Genomic DNA, 23,392 nt, shown 5'->3' with positions numbered 1-23,392 from the left:
CATTGCCCACTGCACCGTCACCACCAACGCCTCCCTGGCGCACTTCACCGACACGTCCCCGGAGACAATGCATATATTATCAGTGTGTTTTTTTTGCATTCTGACCACAAGTATTGTGGTTAATGCAGACATGATTCCTTGTAAAAGGTTTTAATTTGGTGTTTTAACATCTTAACACCTATTCTTGGTTCTTTCGGTAAAGTCACGTAGAAAGGAAACAATAAAATAATAAAAACATAAAACAATTATTTTATTGTTTCCCTTCTACGTGACTTTACCGAAAGAACCAAGAAAATGAATCCCTGTAGTCACGAAAGCTTTAAATCAAACATTTTTCTGGCAACAAACAGGTTTGGTGCAAATAGGTTTGTTGCCAAAAAAAAAGGGGAAAATCTATTCTCAACAATGTATGTTTTGAGACACTTTCATTGACCGACGATTGACGATGGCCATTTGGCAATTGATGCTTTTGCTTATTGTTGACGTGAATCCCTTTATACGAATAGGGGTTTCCCCTTTTTTCTGGCAACAAAACTGAAACCTTTTTACGAGGAATCATGTCTGCATTAACCACAATACTTGTGGCCAGAATGCAAAATAAAACATCCTCTGCTAATATATGCATTGTCTTTGAAACTGCTTGGTCTACACCAGAGACCGCTTTCTTTTGAGCCATGTCTCAAACGGTGTTCGATCAGAGGACGCCAAAAGGCGTACAACTGTGGTGAAGACCAATCAGTTTCAAGGACAATGCATCACTTATCAGAGTATATATTTTTTGTTTGCATTCTGGCCACAAGTATTGTGGTTAATGCAGACATGATTCCTTGTAAAAAGGTTTCAGTTTTGTTGCCAGAAAAAAAGGTGAAAAACCTATTCTGATATTTTGGTACTGGCAAAGGAGGCCTCATGATGTGAATCCCTTTGATGGGTGATTGACACTTGGCACGTGGCGGCTCCGTCAGCTGCCGCCTCCGCCGCTGTCGTCGTCGCTGTCACTGCGGGCCACTGAACAGAGCCCCCCAGTCATGACCATCGAAGGGGAGGGGGGCAGTTGTTGGTCAATGTGCAGCTGCTGCAACCCCCCCCCCTCCTCAATGTTAATAGTCCACGTGCCAACCTCGTGCGCCAATTTCAAATGTGCCGCCTTTTTATTTCTGCAACACCCCCACACCCCCTGCACGCCGTCTTCTGTTGTGCGTGCAACGGAAACATCCGGGGACTCTGCGATGAAACGTCACGCGCGCGCCACCCCCAACCCCCCCCAGGCATGGCCTCGCGCGCACACAGTTTGCCCCCCCACCTAAGTCCCCCACCGCGCGCGCGCCCCTCCCCCAACACAACCCACCCCGCCCCTCATAGAGCGTACGCACGTGACCGTGCCCGAGGCATTTGCGCGATTGGTCTATTTACGGGGAAGGTTTGGCCAATGACGATGAGAGACTGGGAGGGAAGGTGGAGGGAGGGTGGAGCTGGGAAGAGGGGGGGGCTCGGGGGAGACGGAGGAGGGAGGGGTGAGGGGGAAATAGGCAGAAGGGGAGGGGCTGGGAGAGAGTCGGAAGAAGGGGGAGGAGCGGAGAAAGGGAGGGGCGAGAGAGGAAAGAGGCGGGGGAAGGGGAGGGGCTGGGAGAGAGTTGGGGGAGGAGGGGTGAGAAAGGGAGGGGCGAGTGGGGAAAGGAAAGAGGCGGGGGTAGGGGAGGGGCTGGGAGAGATTCGGCGGGGGAAGGTAGGGAGGGGCGAGGGGGGAAGGGAGGGGCGAAGGGGGAAGGGAGGGCGAGGGGGAAGGGAGGACGAGGGGGGGCAGGGAAGGGGGGGAGGGCTCGGGTTGGTGGGTAGGGGGGGGGCGAAAGAAGAGGATCGGGATAAGGGAGGAAGACAGGGATGGGGATTCATAATAAATGGTGAGGAGGTAGAGCTCGGTGATGATGTGGATGAAGATAAATGGGAGGCCGGGGTGAGGAGGGAATGGGTTTAGGTGTTGGGTGAGCAGTTGGAGAGGTCAGGGTGAGGGATAGGTGGTGAGTTGTGAGGAGTTGATGAGAAGGGAGGGCGGGGTGAGATGCAAGGGTTAGGATGAGGATGGGAGAAGGGTGGGTTGGCTGATGAGGGAAGGGGTGATGATGTGGATGAGAAGGAAAGGAATGGTGGGGAGGGGATGAAGGGTGAGGCGTGAGAGGAGCGGGTCGCAGGGAAACATTCATGGAATGGTGGGGGGATTTTAAGGGTTTGTAAGATTGGGATTTGAAGGCAGCGATTTTCAACGGGAAAACGAGAAAAGGGGAATGTTGCCAGTCACCCCCTACACACGACTACTTATTGTTATAATTGATGGTTATAAATCAACGTATTGTTTTGCCATCGAGATGCATTCAGAATCTAGCGTGTAACCGATCGATTTTACACGCAATTGTATGCATATATAAAATCTTGACTTAAAGCTTTCGTGACTGCAGGAATTCATACTCTTTGGCTCTTTCGGTAAGACCCAAAGAGTATGCATATATTGTCAGCCTATGAATCGATGAACCATGCCTCTTGCGTGCGCTGCTCTATTAGCTGTCACTGCCCACCTGACCGCCAAAATGCCAGCTCCCAAGCCGATTAAGCAATGCAAACTGCATTCTACGTCTTCTTCCTCATTATACGTAAACAGGACATATTTCCATAGATTAAATTACATATAGTTTACACTCTCCGCCTCCCCACTACGTTTCCATTTCTCATGGCCCAGTGCTGCGACCATGAATTTGACTTCTACAAATATAAACCGGTTACATCGCTCCATCTGCAAGGTAGTTGTCCATTCTGGATGGGTGCTTTGCTTTGCCTGCCATGAGCCCAGACCAGATATTTCACTTTTCTTTGGGTCTTTCGGTAAAGTCACGTAGATAGGTTCATGAACGAATCTTTGTTGATAGCCAGTGGGGTTGCAAAGTACCTTCGTCTTGGAGAAATCAATTTTGTGCGAGCCCACCGCATTAAAACAGTGATCAGGTATTGGTCCTACCGTGTTTCAGTTGTTTATTTTCGGCTCTCTGGTTTTACATTAACAGGTTAAATATCCCACACTAACACAGCCACCTCGCTCGCCGAGCTTGACGTTGCTGCTCTGTGATCTCCCATCAACATGCTAATCTCTCACATTAACATAGCCACTTCTACGGCGTCATCTTGGAGGCCGCTCTCCGATCTTACATTAACATGCTAATCTCTCACATTAACATCACTAGCCCCGCCCACTTCGTTGATGACCCTTGGACTACACCCTATAAAACAGTCTGTATTCAGCAGCTTTTCTGCTCTTTCCTCCTGATGACGATCGCTTGTGTTGTAATCGAAACGTCGCAGTTTTTTGTTATTTTCTTTGAACCTATCTACGTGACTTTACCGAAAGAATATGAATTCCTGCAGTCACGAAAGCTTTAAGTCAAGACATTTCACAATAAATCAGTCCTACTAACGTCTTGCTACCTTCGGTGGTTCCAGTTCTCTTCTTACCCATGGACTAATTACATCCCTCTCCTGTGAACCCAGATATAAACAAGTAGATGCAAATTAAAGACAAGCCACTGTCGTGCGACTGTAGCTATTACAACCCCAAACTGTGGACTTTAATTGACGTCCTGAGGAATGGCACAACTACACGAAGACTATCTCTTCTTGGTTATTTCGGAAAAGTCACGTAGAAGGGAAATAATAAAATAATAAAACATAATAAAATACAATTCTCACGACGTTTCGGCCACAACGCAAGCAGCCGTCCTCAGGTGAAGACTAAATGAAGACTATCTCTCTCTCCTGAAGCCCTCTCGTTGTGGTGACCAGACCTCAACATTTAGCTCCTGAACCTATTGGTGCCATGCGCAGCAAGCAGCAGATGCTGGAGTTGAGAGCGAGAGAGCGAGAGGGGGGAGGGGCCATGGGGAGGCTTAGCCATGCGGGGCGAAGGGGCGGGGTTCCGGTCCCCGCTGCCCCCCCAACCCCCCGCACCCCCCACAGCCCCGCCCCGTCTACCACCCCCCCTCCCCGCACGTCGTTCGTGCGCGGGAAATGGCGTCTTGAGCGGAGACTGTAAACATCATCCCCGGCCGCGCTCGCCGAGCTTCGCCCGCCGCCAGCGCCGCAGCTCGGTAAGCGCCGCCATGGCGGCTCGCACCGCTCCGCGTCCCTCGCCGCCGATTGCGGGCTGTCTTTGTTCTTAGTTTGCCGGGGTTTTTTTAGCGGCTGAGGAAGCGAGCGAACGAGGGGAGTGAGTGAAGGCGTCCGCCTCCTCAGCTGGCGCCAAACGCTGAGGCGGCGCCGGGCGGGGCTTCGGTTTAAATACAAATACAAACGCGCATGTACAAAAGGCGTATCAAACTAATAATATATCGTTAGCGCGGCCGAGCTGGACAACGATTTCCCAGCCTCTGAAACGCACGCTCGTTTTAATCTCGTTACCCACCGTTTGTGCGGGGATCTTTTTTATAATTTAAAAAAGAAAGAAAATAATGCAATTTACGTTCTAATATTAAAGCGCGCGCGAGTCTCTTGTGGACGGGCTCGTGTATGTGTGTGTAGATAGATACGCGCGTGTGTGTGTGGTGGTTGTAATTTTTTTTTATTTAAAGCGGTGCTCGCCTGGACGAGGCCGAGGCTGCGTACGGTACCGCGCGCGGGAGACGCGAGTCGGAGGAGCGCGCGCACGCGGGGGGGGTCTTCGTAGGGGGCGGGGGGGGTCTTCGTAGGGGGGGGCGGGGGGGGGTCTTCGTAGGGGGGGGGCTGTTGGGGCTCGTGCACGAAACTGGCGCGTGACACTCCGAGCGCACGGGGGGGGGGGGCTCGTGGAGGGAGGGGGGCCGTTGGGGCTCGTGCATAAAACTCTGGCGCGTGACACTCCGAGCGCACGGGGGGGGGGGGGCTCGTGGAGGGAGGGGGGCCGTTGGGGCTCGTGCATAAAACTGGCGCGTGACACTCCGAGCGCACGGGGGGGGGGGGCTCGTGGAGGGAGGGGGGCCGCTGGGGCTCGTGCATAAAACTGGCGCGTGACATTGCGAGCGCACGGGGGGGGGGGCTCGTGGAGGGAGGGGGGCCGTTGGGGCTCGTGCACGAGACTCTGGCGCGTGACACTCCGAGCGCATTGGGGGTGGGGGAAGGTGTTGGGGGGGGGCCGAGTGGTCGGAGACCCCTGTTGGGGAGACTCAGAACCACAAGGGGGGTATTCGGTGTTAGGGGGGTACTCTCCACCTTCCTGAGCCATCGCGTATAGGGTTTGTGGCGACAGTTGTTAGTCCGGTATATCTCGGTTACACGCGATTTCTGACGCTAAATTTCAGAGCGATCACATGGAGGTTGAGGAGGAGGATAGCCCCCTGCGCACGCGACTTGCAGGAGGGATCGCATGGGCTGGGCTGGGGTGGGGGGCTGTGCACGCGACTTAACTCAGGAGGGATGATGGACATACCCTGTGGGGGGGGGGGGGTCGCTTGAGGAAGGCACTGATACACGAGACTGAGTGGGTGGCCGAGGGACTCCCGCGTGCGACGAAACGATCACATTGACGCGGGGAGGTGGGTGAGAGGGAGACCCTCGGTACCGTTTGGGCCCAGACTTATTTCCACATTTTTGGCACTGTGTCTGTTCTGGGTGTACAGTATTTGGGGTTAGAGTATGGGGTTAGGCTTAATGTCTGGGGTTAAGGTCTGTTTGGGGGGTTAAACTGGTGTAGGGTCTGTGATTGGGTCGATTAAGCATCGGGGGTGCGGTGGGAGTGCTTTGTGGTTTTGGGTATAGTCCGTTTCTAATGATTATACAGTAGTCAGTTTGCGCTTGGTTTTTTTGGGGGGTTGCATTGGGCTGATTCGGGTTCTGATCAGTTTAACTGACGGAGTCTATTTGGGGTGAGGATTATGACCTGTTTCAAACAAATGTTTGCAGAGGCGAGCCCACCTGAAGTATTCAGTTTCACCCCCCCACTCCTCACCCGTCCTGGCTGTGGAGTGTGCAAGCCTCGTGTTTTTCGTTGTGTTTACTTGGTGCGCACGCGGCGCGGCGATGTTCGTTGACACCGGCCGCTTCACGCTCGCCCAGTCGCGCACGTGCTCGTGTTTACAGAGCGGTAGGGACCCGCTTGCTCCACTGCGTGGCAACCAAGATTTAATTCGCAGAGGCAAAGCCCAAGCCATTTATAGAAACCCCACAAAGTAGTACCCATTTACCAATCCTCAAAGGATGATGAGCCGAGTTTTCCCCTACGTGAGATTTGATTTCACAATCTCAGTGTGAGATGCACGCTCTGTCGCATAGTGCTCAGGGTAGTGATACAGGGTGATCCATTTATAAAAACCCAACTAATAATTTTACATTATAGAGTAAAAATGTTGTTTCATATCTTGTACATGTCTCCCACTTCATTGAACCTCCTTTGCCAGTACCAAAATATGATGATATGTTTTTCCCCTTTTATCTGGCAACAAAACAGGTGTTAAGTTGTTAAAACACCAAACTGAAACCTTTTTACAAGGAATCATGTCTGCATTAACCACAATACTCTGGTCTAACACCGTTTGAGACGAGGCTCAAAAGAAAGCTGTCTCTGGTGTGGACCAATCAGTTTCAAAGACAATGCATATATTATCAGAGTATATTTTTTGTTTGAATTTTGCCCACAGGTATTGTTTTTAATGCAGACATGATTCCTTGTAAAAGGTTTCCGTTTGTGGTTTTAACAACTTAACACCTGTTTTGTTGCCAGATAAAAGGGGAAAAACATATCATCATGTCTCCCACTGTTTTTCAATGTACAAATTAAATATTTTAACACTCTTAAAATATGGAGCAATCGCTTTCACAATTTCATCACCTGTTGAAAAAGTAAGAGGATCATAAGAAATCCGTGGGGTATCCATATTTAGATCAATTTGTAGTGGCTGCTGTTGTGTAAAAAAAACTTGTTTTATCGGACTGCCCTTGAATGTACGTGGAGTATATTTTGGCGAATGGCACTTGTGAAAGTGTAACTGCTGATTAAAATTACGGATGTCCGCTTACAGGATTAAGTGTATTAATACAAGTAATTGCACAATAAAGTTCAGTAATGACTTAATGTTAGTAGTGTTCATGTTGAAGTCCACATCACACAACACCATGGTCCTGTGTATACTGCACACAAACGAACGCCACTTGTAATTACAGTTGTCCCAGATGAAATTTGCATCGCTTATTTTAATTCAAATCAGTAAATGTGAAATGTATTGCTTGCATTTGCAGTAGAATTGGAATATGTACAATTAAACTGGCACATCTGCCATGTTGCAAGTTTCCAAAAGACAAAGTACACTTCAATTAATTCTTCAGTCTAAATATAAAATATGAATATCCACATTTATGAAACTCCTAATTAATATATGCTCATCTGAAGATCGCAGTCAAATTAGCACGGTTGGCTACATACGGTACAAAAGAAGTTAAACATACAGTGTATACTAAGTCACTTATATAATTGTTGTTTGGACTCCAAACCTAGTTAAATAAAGAAATAGCCACATGCAATGGTGTGTGTTGATCAGCATAACCATTAACATTTAAATCAGATCTGCGCTTGTATGGCCCATTTGTCAGTCCACTGATGGTTGAGGACGAGCCCATAATTCATCACGCTGGTCAGTGCGGGTTGGTGAAAGTGTGGAACATTTACCGGGAGGCATTCGATTTTTCTGAACTGCCCTCTTGCCCACCCTGTAGTTCTGCAAGTGTATAACAACCTGCACCGTCGTCGCCCATCCAAGTACTAGCCAGGGACAGTGCTGCTTAGGCTTCTGGGATATGACAAGATCCGGTGGTTTTGAGATATTTTGGTTCAGCGAGTCTTTCAAAAAGCTTGAGTAGACCATGACCAGTTTCGTCCAGACCAAATATTTCCAGGTATAATCAACTGGAACTAGCTTTAGATTGGTGTGGTTGTTATATCAAGCACAAGAAAGTGGTCGTATTAATGTTTTCTGACTCAAACCTTAAACTACTGGCTAGAGATCGAGCCATTGAACGCTTAAACAGACAGCCAATACAATTTGATCATGTAGATACACATTTGTGTAAATGTGCATAAACATTGAGTATTGCATGCTGGCGAGAATAAATGTATCCATACAGGACTGTTTATGGTTGTGTAAGCATGGAGAACTATATGTTTATTCAGCAGTTGAGTTAAGTATGATTGAAATGCACTGGATATAATTTTTCTCTAGCAAGTGCAAACAGCCTGTAAGATCTTTTCTCGAAAGTTAGATTATTCAGAACAGATTCTGAATGAACATGGGAATGCAACTGCTGCTATGCAATACAGCAATACAGTAAAACCGCAGCTAACCTGACCTTGGCTCGGCAGATTTTGTATTTAGTCAGACCAGGTCGGCTGATAAAAATACATCTGTAATACATATTCAATGATAGGAATTAGAAATGAAATATAAATAGAAATGAAATATAATTTATATAACATGTAGACTAATTTACTTAATATATAATGCATATAAAACTACCTAAAACATGTAACATTGTTTATAATTTGTCAAAAGTAGTGAATGTTTATATGTGCTAATACTTTAGGGGTTGTAAGGGATGACAGGAAGGTTGATAGCAGTGGGGGGATGGTGGGACCAGTGTTAGACTTGGACCTACTGACAATGACTCCGAGAGCACAATAAATACACAGTAAGTATTTGTATTTTTTGTGGTCTACACTAACATGTCACTATTGTATATACAGTATTACATAACTGCACTATATACTGCAATACATTTACTTAATATAGCGCCCTTCACGATACAATTGTCACAGTGCTTCACAAAGTAAACATAGCATAGATCAATAAAATAAAAGTTACACAAAACGTTAAAAAGTATACACATTCGTTCAAATATGTAAAAGCGATCAAATACATCTTTAGCCTGATTTTAAAAACTGCAACACTATCAGATGGTATTCATGGTGCAACCCACATCAACAAAACGTCGACAAGCACGTCGCAGAGACATGTAACCCACAAAGCCGTACTTAGAATCCTCAAACTCCGACTACAAATCCACAAACCTAGGCAAAAAACCCATAAACCTCAACTACGAACCCACAAACGTGAACTCGCAACCCAACAAACCTAGACCACGGAATCATAAACTCAACACGCCGAAACAACAAACCCAGACTAGGAACTCACACTCTAACGAGGAATCACGAACCAGTATTATGAACCCACTCCCAGAGCGCAATAGCAAGCCTCACGACCGACCATCAAATAGTGGCATCAAGCTGACAGATCACCCAATAGGGAATTGTATTAGACCGAAGAGATGGGTATTAAGCAACCTTTTAAATGTGCATAAACTACCAGCTTCTATGATGACAATGGGGAGATCATTCCAAAAGTTGTGAGCCAAATAATGGAACGAGTGCTGTCCTAAACTAATGCACCTTAATCGAGGATCTACAAGGAGGCTCTGCATCCAGGATCTGAAACTCTGGTAGTAACATATCTCTCCAAAATTTCAGAGAGGTCAGTAAGACCGCTACCATCCAAGGCGTTATATGTTATTCGTAGAGGATTTTAGATGTGATCTACGAGCAGACCGGAAGCCAATGCAGATCTTTCAGCACCGGAGAGACTTATACACATACAGAACTGTAATGTTTTCCTTCATCCGATTTTAATTGAAATGGCACGCTGGACTTTTCAGCTAGCTTGGACCATGGCTCCCTCCGGTTAGTCCCACTAGCCAAGGTTTTACTGTACACTCTGGTCTTCACTATGCCTAGTTCTTTTTGGTAGAATCTTACCTGCATAATTAGTATTTGGCTGCTTTCCAGATATTGTCAAAGAATATAATATTATATGGTTTAACTGGGTGTACTTATGGAGGCAGTAAAGTGGCATTTGTGGGTGGGTGGACATGTGGTGTGCAGTTTCAAGCTTTAGTGCTGTTCCTGTTTACATTTCTGTCATTATGTTATAGGGTTACCTCTGCAGTGCAGAGGAATTGTATATTAAAGAGGTGAATTTCAGAAAAAAATCTCTACTTTAATAGGTATGGCAGTGCTTTTATGGTCCTTTTCACAAGTTGATGTCAGGGCTTTTAAGCGATTGAAAAGAATAGCAGCACACTAAGTTTGAACTTGTAAGAATAATTTGTTGGAAATATGTTTGTAAAATACTTGAAAAAATGTCACATGGGAGCATTTAATAAAAACGCTTATCTGAATGGGCCTCATGTCTCTTTTCCAGACTGCTGAACATCTTAATGATAATAATTGTAAAATATGTAAAATTGTACCATACAATAGCACATTTTATTTGCAAGTACAGTGAAACACCTTGCATTTGATTATCTGAATCGTTTTAATTTTGGGTGGCATGAATAAATATGCTAGCTTTTTTTACATTAGGACATGTACAGCCGTTTTCTTCCAACATGTGGCATCGTGCACGTGCACGCAAAAAAATCATTTAAAAACAGGTGAGGTGTGCAGGGAATGTCACTCAGGCTTGGTGTGGCTTTCGAGTCGGTAAGAAGGCGACCTTTAAAACTAGTGTTTTGTAATGCGTTTGCAGCGGTGCACAGGTACAAATTTAAAAGACTCAACGCGTTCGTCAATAACACTCTTAATTTAAATAATATAATAGGTGACGTTTCAGCCACTGGCCATTTAATAGCCCATGTTGTGCTATGAAGAATGGCCATCGCCTCAAACGTCACCTATTATATATGTTTCCTTTCACGGCAGTGTTATATTAAAACTAGTTTGTATCTTGTATAGTGTTGGATACAATTCTTGGACGTCGAGATTCGATGTGCCTCGTCTCACAAATGCAGTTGAATAGATGATGCTCTGTGCAGCGTGTATGTGGTTGTATGAGGATGCATGTACTGTATGCTGTAGAAAACATCTCTACTTTGCAAGCCGACAGCACTGCTGGCCGTGGTGTCACATGGTATGTATGTTAAACATAGACCATGCAGTCCATCACATCTGGAAATGTGGGAACTTCTCTTGGTCCACAATATTTCAAACAAGAGGAATGTTTTTCATACATACCTTCACACGGATTTCACTCCCTTTTTGGAGACAATGCGAATAATTCCCTTGCATTTGGAATCGTTGTCGATGCACAGCAAAAGGCTTCCATGTCTGAACGAATTACTGTTGGTGTGGTGTGCCCATTTCTCGGACATTCTTTCTGGTGCAATACATAAAATGGCTTCAACCTAAACAGAAGTTTTTACTAAAGCGGAGAAAGTTAATCACACATTTCATAATGCAGATGTGGTTAAGTTTTGCTCTTCTGAGCTTATTTGTGAATTTTCATTGGCCACAGTTAACATATTTATAGATGCACAGACTCCTACAGATTACCACGGATAAAGTAGTTCTGTAAAAAAAACTAGAGTTAATGTTATATGGCAGGTGTGCATCCAAACCATCTTTAGGTCACAATGTTATGGGAGGAGTTGGAAATTAGGGCTTTATGGTGCATTGTACAGTACATGTGTATGAGGAATTTTTCCCATTTTTTTGTTTTGTGTAAACTGTACAAGCCCTGCTGTACTGTACAGTGTTTCCTTCTTGAGCGGAAGGTCTCAAGGGAAAGAACCAAAGGAATGTCTTGCAGGTTAGCACATTTTGGCATGGCTCCACATGTGTACTGGAGCTAATGGAAAGTATTGGATATCTGCCTGCTATGAATACAGTTTTACTTTCACAGTGTTTTTGGAGTCGTAGATAAGATAGTCAATTCATAGAGCAGCACTGCAACACATAAAATGCATATACACTACATAATTTGGACAAGGAACAGCTTACAGTCGTACTATTCTAAACATAGCAGATATACAGGTTATTAATAATACAAATAATGTGAGTAAATTGTTGTATATTTTGATTTTGACCTGCCCCTAACAGTAGATATCAATTTTAATTGACCATGGCCTATCAAGTAGTGGCATTACTTGGTTTCAAAGATTTTTTAAACCAAAAATGTACAATTCACAAGGAGCCTGATTAGGATGCACCTCATACAAGGGCACTGCACATTCTTGTGTTAACGAGACCTTTTCATAGCCTTTGCAAATCATATTGTACCTGGAATGCATTTTTTTGCGCTTTATACCTTTTGGATTGTCAATATACATATAAAGGACAATGGGTTAATTATTAGCAAATATGCACAATGTTTTATATTACAAACAAATTGTTAATACAAATTAAACGAACTTATGACACGTGAAAAAATGTACTGAATGAAATTCAGTTGGACCCTTCGCCTTTTGCGACCAATATTAATAATAATAGTTTTTGGGTTAGATCACGTAAATTAAAATTTGTCGTTAACCCATCACCACCCGACACAGCTAATTAGTAAGGTTTGTCATGTGACCAAAACAAGACAATTAGTCACTACTTCACACACAAGGTACACAGTGATGACATAATCTTACTCAGTTTAAGACCGAAAACAGGAACACGTCTTCACATTTTTTTCAGATCGCCTGATGACGCTGGTTATAATCACCAGCAAAACGTCGTGCTCAAATTGTAAATGTTGTGGGTTTACTCTCCAACACCGGTGTGCAGACAGTAACAAATTGGCACGTTTTTTTCACATGACGATCCTTACAAATTGGCTGTGTTGGGTGGTAGTGGGTTAACGATCCAAAAACCTTTATCAATGAAATTCCTATCGCTTTTGTGACTTTGCGAGTGTAAAAATTACGGTTACCCGTGTAAACCTTTGTGTTTGTATGCAGAATTAGTATTGAGTGAGTTTTTTGTTGTATTAGAATACTTTGCTCAAAACTAGACCTCTTCTAGCAGCATAAGCCCTCATGCATCTAACTGGCAAAATGGCATACAGGTGTGGATGAAATATGAATTCAAATTAGTTCAGTGTGTGCACCGTACTGTTCCACCCCACCAAAATTCCTGGGCAAGTACATTTCACATCTCAAATCATTGTCAGCCCTACGTACCTTACTGGGCACACAAACACTGATACATTTATTACTTGGATGCTGATTTTTACTACAAGTCAGTGCAGCATAATAGGACTTCATTAATTGTTCTGAAATTTATGTTGTCCTGAGTTTATACTGAAAGTGTATATCGTCAACAATATGCAGGATCATTAGAATGTAGTCTCTTCTTACTGTGAGGTGTGTTATCTAAGATCTTGTATTATATACAAACTTCTATTCTATATGGACATGTTTACATCTAGCGTTTTATTGGAATTTCAATTAAAGTGTGTTGCCTCCACGAAAATGAAACCTAAGGAAATTAAAGCTGTCTGCCAGGTGGATTTTTTTTATTTGCTCATGGATTATGTTTTTATCTTTAAAAGGTGTATCATCTGACAGCTGTCACTGTGCTAAATACAATGCCTGTTAAAAATTAACAGCTGTTGTGCATTCTTCTCCATTCAAAAGTGAGTCCTGCAAGCCAGTTTGTAACAGGATTTACATGTGCCAGTATATACATGGTACTGTACCAGATTGACTGGTACATTTAAAACTATTTCCTTTAAATGTATTTTTCTGGTAAAGTGATTTGTACTGAATGTGTACTATAATGATTTCATATTTCAAAACAAATTTTTTGTATTCTAATAAATGTAGTACTATCATTATTTCATATTTCAAAATAATTTTGCCTTTTGTATATATGTTTTAAGAATGCAGGTTGGTATTGCTTTTTAATCTCGGGTTCTTATTGATTTTAGGTGGCTTAAGCTAAACTCTACTTTGATAATCTAATGTCAGCACTAGGTTTTCCCCAAATCCCACATCAAGTGCAACAAACAGTCTTATGTGAACAGCAGAGAAAACTGTCAATCATCCTAAAAAATACTATCAGTAATACAGTACCTGAAATTTATACTGGAAAACTATGACTTATTTGGTGACTCAGTTTGGATTTAAGCTCGCAAATGTGTTATATATGAAATGACAACAGTTTTCAACATATTGCTTACAGCACTGTACTTTTCAGAATGATATTGCTTTATTGTTTCTTTATACTTATATACATGTGTGTGGAATACTGAATAGAGTGTACATGCTGCAATTTAAAAGAATGTCCTTGAAAAATTATCTTGAAGACTACAATAAAAAATGGGAAGTTGCAACTCAGCTTTGCATTTCAGAGAAATATTTAAAAATAATAGCAGTACTATATGTAAATCAGACTATTTTGTGCTGCCAAATCACAGGTACACACATTACATTATCGGCTATTTAAAAAAGTTACCATTAAAAAAATACTAACCACAACCTATTCAACACCGATTGCACTCACTTCATGTATGCATATTCAAAATATTGCTGTTACACATTTTAAAGCTGTGTGTCTGCACACTCTTTACAAGAAAACATAGTTTTTGTCACTTGTGGGCAACCTGCAGCCCTTGGAACCACTCGTTGTGGCCTGGTTTAAGTGTATCTCGGGTAATGTGTGGGGTCATGATTAGTGCACAAGCACGATTTTAAGCTTGCAGCCCATTGAGGTGGTAGAGGTCCGTTTACGTGGTCCACTGACCAGTCTAGGTTGCCTATCACTGGTCTGTGCTGTTGTCATACAGCTCCAACAAGGTTGTTGACATGAAGAACCAGGTGAGGCAGCAAAGAACACAAATTACTCATAGGCCTGTGCACTCATACTAACACGCAGCAATGTGTATTATATATAGACAATATACTTTTTAGTACATACACATAGATATGTTTTTTTACATAGATTGTATTGAAAATTTGGCCTTTCTGGACTTTTCAGAAATCCAAACCCAGGGTTCTCTCAAATTTGTGTGTGATTTTGGAGTATTCTTGCACACATAATTATTAATTGAGATGAAGATGTATTTAATGGTTGTTAAATTCATGTAGATTCTTTGAATATCACCACATATTTGCAGAATGTCTTATTTTATTTTCCCATCCTTGCTTTCATCCTCAGACTTCAGGAATTCACTGCCAGCCCAAGGCCACCGTGCTCTTATCTGTATCTAGGTGGTGAGGCTATTTCTGGGGGCATGGTGCTTACATAGACTTCTTATATTTGATTGTGATGCATTCGACCATGGATGATGTTTGTGCAGGTATATTTGCAGTTTTGCTGAACGTGTGTATGGTTAGTGTCGATTTTAATGTTTTTTAAATTTGCAGTGTGAATAAACGATATTCCAGTACAAACAACCAATCATTTCAGAACTTCGACTTACGTAAACCATCTCTCATTGTGATCCGCAAAGTGTGATAGATTCCTAATTTTTCGCAGTTACAAACCCACAGTCCCGACAAACGATGTAACCAGTCATATTATTAAAATATTAAAATGCTAATATTTGAATCGTAATTGTGAATGTGCATTTGAAACCTCTGCTCAATGTGAGGTGACTCATCTGCTGTCCCTGCTGTATGGAAGTCCTACTGATTGTCTTCACTCCTGCCTCTCCGCCTGTTCATGTGCAAGATTAAGACTTTCCTCTTCTCTGCCTTTGACTGACATTCTATCCTCAACTTGTTTCTTGCACATTTAGTTATTTATACCTATATCATTGCCAATTCTGCACGTACAATTCTCACCAATACATGATAAAGTTAGTTGGGTTAGACCACGTGAATGTGTCTTACACCCACCTCCACCCGACAGCCAATTAGTAAGGTAGTCGCATAAACAGAACTTTACAAATTGGCTCTGTCGGGTTGAGGTGAGCGTATAACACATTTAAATTTACGTGATCTAACCGAAAACACTTTATCATGAATAATATTGGTCGCGAAAGCCTACGTGTTAAAACTCACCAACATTCTATAATTCTTGATAATCCCCTTCTAACTCACCATCCACTTTGAACATTTGAAGCAGCAATGGCCATTACACCAAGCACTGATACCTTTTGGTGGATCTCAACATGATCCTCGATCCACCACAGCGTTATGATCAACAATAATTCCCACTATAAAGTATACACAAAGTGCTAGTGCCATCTATTGGTAGAAGCTAAATATTTTTTATGTATGAATTCTTATGGATTTTTATTTGACATCAACCGTAAAGAAAATTGTCAGCGTATGTTAGCGTTTGTTCTGATTTGTCCTGAGTTCCACCAAAACCTTTGATCCACGTACACGTGTGTTTAGATGCGTAATAAATCTGAACAGTAAAATGGTAGTTTGTATTTCAGTATGTCAGTCTATATCCGCTTATATGTCTTGCAGCTAGTCTCCTTGCAGGAAACAGGCTTGGTGGTGATATGTTGTCCGCTTTTTCTCTTTTTGCCTCGTAAGCTTGGAAGGCTCAGAGCTGCAGCATGAAGTTGAGATCACGGAGGGGCTGCTCGCCCATGGCCCCTCCGGCCGGGGCACGGCAAGCGTCCAACCTCAAGCGGCGGCACACGGAGTGCAAGGACAGTGAGAGCCCCAACAGCGACAGTGGCAACGAACCCACTGGGCTGCTTGCGTCCATCAAGCGGCTAATCCGAGGCAGTACACCCAAGACGGTGAGAGTCCATTCGCACTTTACACTGATGGGAAGTCTCTCATTTGTGAATATGAGTGTTTGAAGTACAGCAACATTGTCTGATCATTCTAGATTTGAAGCTTTCGTGACTGCAAGGATTCATATACTTAGGTTTTTTCGGTAAAGTCACGTAGGTAAAAAATAAAAATTGATAAAAGTAAAATAAAAATATTTTTATTTTACTTTTATTAATTTTAAGAATATTGTCTGATAATTTGGTTTTTTCAGACTGCCTAGTGTGTACCGCTTTTTGTGAAGCCACTGCTGTACGAAGGCTTCGCACGCAATGTCAGCCGTGTGGGTTGTAGGTCCATACCTTACCATGCTGGTCAGTGCAGATTGGTGAAGGTGGTGCTAAGGACTGGTTCAGATATCTCTCATCACTTGTTAACCATGGCTGGGAACCAAACTGAAGTTGCTTGGTTTAGAACAATGAACTTGCTTTTTTGACAGTGATTATAACATTTACCCCAAGATGTAACAACACTATCCATTGCTTCTATGCTCTGTTGCATGTAATCTATGCATTGGCCGTTGTTGTCTTTGCTTTAGCCCATCTATTCACATAATCGTTTCACTTTTAATTGTTTGTGGACTCACTACATTTAAAAAATAAACAACAAGGTAATTAACACACATGATGGGTAATTGCAAACTGATTACAATGTCAAATGAAACGGCTCTAATGAGATTGAGGCAACCTCATGTTGGGGTTGTTGGGAGATTTGCCTGCGAAACTTAAAATCATGAAGAACCATTCAAGTGACTTGATGAGTTGTCTGGCAGTTTAGTGCATCGAGTCCAAAGTTCACTTTATCTTCTCCCCTCGGTAGCCTTCCCCCACTTTTTGTGGTCTTCTGCTGACAGAATATTAAATCAGGGGGCCCTCTGGTGGTGTGCGGGCTTTTTTTTTGTATTGCAGCACTTCCTGGGGTCATCCTTTTTGATATTTTGGAGCTCTGCCATGTCTAAAACAACACGCATAATGAAGTTTCGTTGCTTCCTGACATAAGACTTTCTTTAAACAAACGATACACAGCCGACAACTATGGTTATCCTGCACAATCATAACACGCATGAAATACAGGGCAAAACATGTCGTATCCAACAAAGAAAATTGGTTTGAAATAAGTATAGACCAAAGGATATTTTTTGATAGTTTTTCAGTAAATGGTCTTAGTCAAGTTTTTTTTTATAATGCAAAATTTCTCCATATATTTTATACATCTCCAATTCATATATTAAACAAAATGTGGAACAGGTGCATGTCTTAAATGTAATTCATTTAAGGAGCTATAATCATAATATATCATTATTTTTCCAAACCTCCTTTTACTCAAACAACTTATTTAAGCAAATAAGAAAATTGGAAAGAACTAATTGTTTAACAATGGTGCTGCTATAAATATTGTTTTGGGCTTTTATATTATTGCATTGGATTAACAGCAACAAAATATGATACACCAAATAAATAAATTCATATCATTTACACTGCTGGATAAAAGCCCATTTCACACTGTCAGTCATAGAGGCTGATGTGTGACCATACTTTACACTAGTCAGTGGTGGTTTGTGAAAGAGGCGGGGGCATGATCAGTTAAGATATCACGCACCACTGATATTAGCCATTGGCCATACGCAGGAATCGAACCTAAGAGTGCTGGGTTTATAGTACAGCACTCTAACTACAATGTCACTGCTACATCCCATATACACTACATATGTCCCCCATAACACTAAATCATATTTTCAGCCTATCTGTAAAGTTTCTTTATTAATACGCATTACTTGTATTGTAAACCCGTTCGTGTTGTATTAGGGATGCACTAATTTGTCGTTTTCCCTTTGAATTTGGCTGAACACTAGCTGGTGAGGGTGAGAAAGAGATGAAAAGTAACGTTATTTAAATAATTATCTGCCCCCTAGAAAAAAAATGTGATGGAAAACATTCCAGAATCCATGCATATAAACGTTTTTCTTGTATTTTAAAACGCTTGTTATTTTACAAATATGATATTGGCATTACTTTGTTTTTGAATACTGGCCACTTGTTTGAAAGCTTTTGCTCATTGGCATATGCAAAAGGCCCATTTTTCTTCGTTTAATGGAAAAAAGGATAATATTTTCCAGGATGAGACTCCAGCTAAGAAGCGCCGTCTACAGGTGGAGCAGGAGGACATTCTCATCTCGTCCACACCACAGTTAAACCCAGGCACCGGGCGTGCCGTGCGCACTCGTCGGAGGAGCCAGCTCAACGGAGGTGCATGCAAACAGCACGGCACTGTGCAAATAATGCCTCTCATTTTAGGCTTAACATTTTCATGGTCTTTAAACATTTTTATTTTGCGAATAGTGGTTAAAGATATAAAGCATTGCTTTTAGTGACAGTGCGAAGTTTCAGGTGTTTGAAGTTTCAGGTGTTTGGTCACATGACAAGAGGGGGCATGCCTTGTTGCTTGAATGTGGTTACACTTAGTTTTTGTTAATGTCACTGTAAATGACGGCTGAGGTTTGATATTCCTTTTATTTTAAAGGTAGCACAATGCCATACATTTTTTGAATTTTGTAATACATTAGGCAGCTTTGATTAGGTATTATTAATTGTATTATTCACAATCGATGGCAGTGTTTTGCAAATGGTTCATTGTTAATGAATGGCCAGGCACCACCAGGTCCAAGGTTTGAAGTCTAATCCTTGTCACTTGAACACTGCTAGGGGCTCCTTGGGGAAATGCAGTGGCCTTTACCAAAGATAACCCTTCACAGTTTTATTGCAGACAAAAAATACAACGATTTCCCATTGAGTTTAACACATAGGCTTTCGCGACCAATATCATCCATAATACAGGTTTTTTTTGGGTTAGATCACACGAATATAAATGTGTCGTTAAACCCGCCACCACCCGACACAGCCAATTAGTAAGGTTTTTCACGTAAACAGAACGTGCCAATTCGTTTCTCGTATAGCACAGCCGTTGCGTGTTGGAGAGTAAATTCACACCATTTACAATCTGAATACGACGTTTCACCAGTAATTAAAACTAGCAACATCAGGAGGCAGCTAGATTTATGAAGAAATCCTCCTGATTCGTTTCTTAAATATAAGGATAGATGTGATGGCGTCACTTGTGAGCCCTTCACGTGCGAAGGGCAGAGTGGGTGGGGGGGGATGAATGAATGCATATAAATTACAAAGGGTATTCATTACCGGTTGGGTTATTCATTTGGCAATCAACGTACATTATGTATATACATTATGCATGCACATTGTTCTTGTACCTCCTGTCGTTTGTGTGCACTAAAATAGCAGTACCCGTTATTGTCTGCTCACAGGTAATCCACATTGATGTATGCTGACCTGTATAGGCATGCATTTAAACAATGTATTATTTGATTATTTGCTTCTAAGCAACACTAAGCCTGTAGCTATCCGAACGGTAATTTTTTTCTCTCAATTTCGATAGATTCTATAATTACTCTTGGCCAGTAGTAACTAGTTTTCACACGTGAATGGCCTTCACACGTGATTGGCTTACAAGTGATGCCATCACATCTATCCCTCTTTTTAACGAACGAAACAGGATTTCTCCACAAATCTGGCTGCCGCCTGATGATGCTAGTTGTAGTTACTGGCGAAACGTTGTACTCATATTGGATTTACTCTCCAACACACCGGTGTGCTGTAGTAGTAACGAATTGGCATGTTCTGTTTACGTGACAAACCTTACTAATTGGCTGTGTTGGGTGGTGGTGGATTTAACAACACATTTATATTTACGTGATCTAACCCAAAAAAAACTGTATAATGGATGATATCCTATTGATTTTTCTGTCACAGCACATTATTTCGTATGTAATTAACGCAGTGTTAAAGGTAAGCAAGTGATGTTAACATGTATGTTTATATTATACGTTGACTAAGGTGTGTGTACATATAAATGGTTGAGGAATATTCCTGGCTGATTTTTATGAAATGGAGATAGAAACATGAATGTGTTTATACGAGTTTTCTGTTGTGTATTTTTGTGTGGTATTGTTTCTATGAGTTTTTTAAAAATATCCTCTCATTTGTGAAAATTCGCAGAGACTCCAAGGAGTATTTTCTGACTAAATGAATGTTTTTTTAGTTCCCATTGATTGTGCAGCTTGAAGACATCAACCTATTGTTTGCCACTCTTACCATGCTGTGTTTGTCCTCTTATACAGAGGGAGAAGAAAAAATATATCTGCTTCAATTAAAATGAGCATGATGCATTAATTACCTTCATTGGTAGTCCTGAGCCAGTAGTGGGAATTCCACATTCCTATCATGGGTGCCCAGTCTTACTCGTACCACTACCAGTGGCGTGTAAGGGATTGTTCATGACACATTTTCTACCAACATCAGTATGCAACATAGCAGTATTTGTCCGATTCTGTATTGGGCATACATTATGCTAAAGAGACCGCTGTGTGTTATCGTTCTACCGCAGGTGCCACCCCACCTGCAGGGAAGGTAGTCAAGGTGGCCGAGAAACCTACGGGAAACCCTGATGTCCTCAGCCCCCCTCGCACCACTTTCTTGGGGACAATCTTCTCTCCCGTCTTCCACTTCTTCTCATCTGGAAAAGATGGTGAGGATAACAAACCTCCTATCAGCACACCTAAGAGTCATTTATTGAGTTCATTGGAGACACCCATTGGATTTTTTGCATACTTTTGCGGATCTGTATGAAGCCACAATGTAGCCTTGAGGATTGATGCATGCTATGTAAATGTCAACATATGTTGAGGTGCTGTGAGCAATGTTTTTTGTTGCCCTTTAAAAGGAGGCAATGTTTCACGTTTCTCAATTGATTTATTTAACTTCCTGGTTAAGTAACAGGGTACAACAATTCGCTGATGAATGTGATGATTTTGAGCTCTTCTGATGAAACAATGAGGTGCTGTCCCCTTCACATTACGGCGCAGAAATGACAATTTAAAGTCAACGAGCACGACGTGGCTAAAATGTACAAGCAGGCACGTATACGTTGGCTCTGGGTACAAACAGCACCGTGATCTTACTACATATGACACTTGCACTCCATGTGAGGTTCTATGCTTGTGTATTTAATGTTAATTGGATTCGAGATCTGCAGATTTTACCAAACTCCAATCCTCATAACGTACCATGGTCTGCCTACCACTTCTCAGTTAATATATAAATCAAATTGTTTCCTGCTGGTTATGCCATATGCTTGGTAAATAAACACCACATGATGTAGAGAGTGCTAAGTCAAATTTACAGTGCATTTTAATTTGAAAAAATGCAATCTCCACCATGTAGGACACACGCTCAAGTTATTTAATTACATTTGAATCGGTACTCAGTCAAGTGAGATTTTTTTTAAAGCAATAATTTGGTATGTGCAGTGCGGAACCACTTCATTTATACTTAAATTGAGATGATTAGTGAAAATGGAAATATGGACCATGGTGGGTAACAAGCACTGGAGTTTTGATAACTCTGTTCTCCTGTGAACTCTATTAGATTGTTTTATTCTCAGGGACACCAATATTAATGCGCAAAGTTAATGTTAATTTGTGGTCACCTTGACCATTGTGCATCATGATGAACCTTCATCGTACAGACAATTAAAGGTTGTCCTGCATCCCAGCGTCACATTATGTGTGTGCACATGTATCAGGCAAGGCGAGCGAGCCGAGCTCGGATGAGACGCCGGACGACCAGGCCGTTGAGGCGGAAGAGGTGGTTCGGCAGCTTGACCTGGAGCAACACCCCATCGAGATTCCTACCAGCACCAGCACCATCAGCAGCTGCGTGGCCCCGTGCGGCGGTGGGGCCACGGATGGTGCCACAACCGAAAATGTTGGCTGTGAAAGCAACGGCACACCTTCCTACCCATCCATCCCCATGCCACTGGGACCGGAAGTCACAGGTTCGTACAGTGTTGCACATTGGGTTTCTCAAACTGCAGTTCTAATGCCCCCCCGCCAACCCATGGTGCAGTTTCCTATGATTATCAAGGGTGTGCAACTTGTATTGGGGTTGATTTGCATACGAATGTTAAAAGTTGGCAATCAGAGAAAACTTCACTGTTGAGGTAAAACAAGACTGCAGTATCTATATAAAGACCTTCATCTGCATGTATGTCTCAAAACTCTAGGGTACTTCCCGACAAGGTCGAAAGCTGAAACAGGAAAAATCTGAGATTTTTTTTATTTGAAGGCCCCCAAATCTCGATTTTAAGTGCTCCATATAAATATTTTGTAGGTGTCATTCAGAAACCATTCAAAATATAAGATTGCAGGTGTATTTGTTTGATAGAACGTTGTACAGCAAATAAAATTGAAGTGAGAACCATTATTCTATATTTTATGGTTTTCGAGATATTTTGGATTAAAGCGGTTTTGAATGAAAAAATATGCATTTTATGATGTTCAAATCTGAATAATTAAAAAATGGTAAAATATAGGAGCTTCCCCTCAGAGTAAGTTAATACATTTGTGTTTTTTATCATAAAAAAATGAATGGAATATTTACATTGAACGGTTTCCGATGGGTACATCTTTAAACATCAATTGAATCAAATCATCAACAATCAATGGGTTTTTTTGGCAGAAAATTACACGTTTTTGGAGAAGTTGTTAGTGTCTGATTGTAAATAAAAATTGTAAGAAATCATCAGGTTAATTATTATATTTATTGAAAACTTTTGCCTGGCGAAGACAGGCTTTATGAACTAGTGAGAAATAATTATTTGGGAAGACTGAGATGCCTTTGATGTTATTCTTTAAAATGGAGACCTGTCAATTCACTGCTACATCTGATCTCGTTTGGAATTTATAATAATCCTTTATACTGAA

The 23,392-nt window shown here is 42.1% G+C and overlaps 1 protein-coding gene across 10 annotated transcripts in view; it reads left to right on the top strand.

Moving 5' to 3' along the window:
* The first annotated feature begins 4,020 nt into the window (after positions 1-4,020).
* LOC144739352 (CTD small phosphatase-like protein 2) overlaps positions 4,021-23,392 on the top strand; it is a 30,352-nt gene continuing 10,980 nt past the window's right edge. The window contains exons 1-8 of one of the 10 annotated variants that reach the window (XM_078622322.1): positions 4,022-4,130; positions 10,913-10,964; positions 14,607-14,637; positions 14,978-15,119; positions 16,312-16,523; positions 18,674-18,803; positions 21,016-21,156; positions 22,213-22,464. In XM_078622322.1, coding sequence (XP_078478448.1) covers positions 15,089-15,119; positions 16,312-16,523; positions 18,674-18,803; positions 21,016-21,156; positions 22,213-22,464 — 766 coding nt within the window. In that variant the 5' untranslated portion in view covers positions 4,022-4,130; positions 10,913-10,964; positions 14,607-14,637; positions 14,978-15,088. The other 9 variants (XM_078622358.1, XM_078622328.1, XM_078622365.1 and 6 more) reach the window with 9 other exon arrangements.

The sequence above is a fragment of the Lampetra planeri genome, chromosome 3 (assembly GCF_965212315.1).
Source record: "Lampetra planeri chromosome 3, kcLamPlan1.2.h2, whole genome shotgun sequence".
Lineage (NCBI taxonomy): Eukaryota > Metazoa > Chordata > Hyperoartia > Petromyzontiformes > Petromyzontidae > Lampetra > Lampetra planeri.
This window is presented reverse-complemented; position numbering and strand designations above follow the sequence as displayed.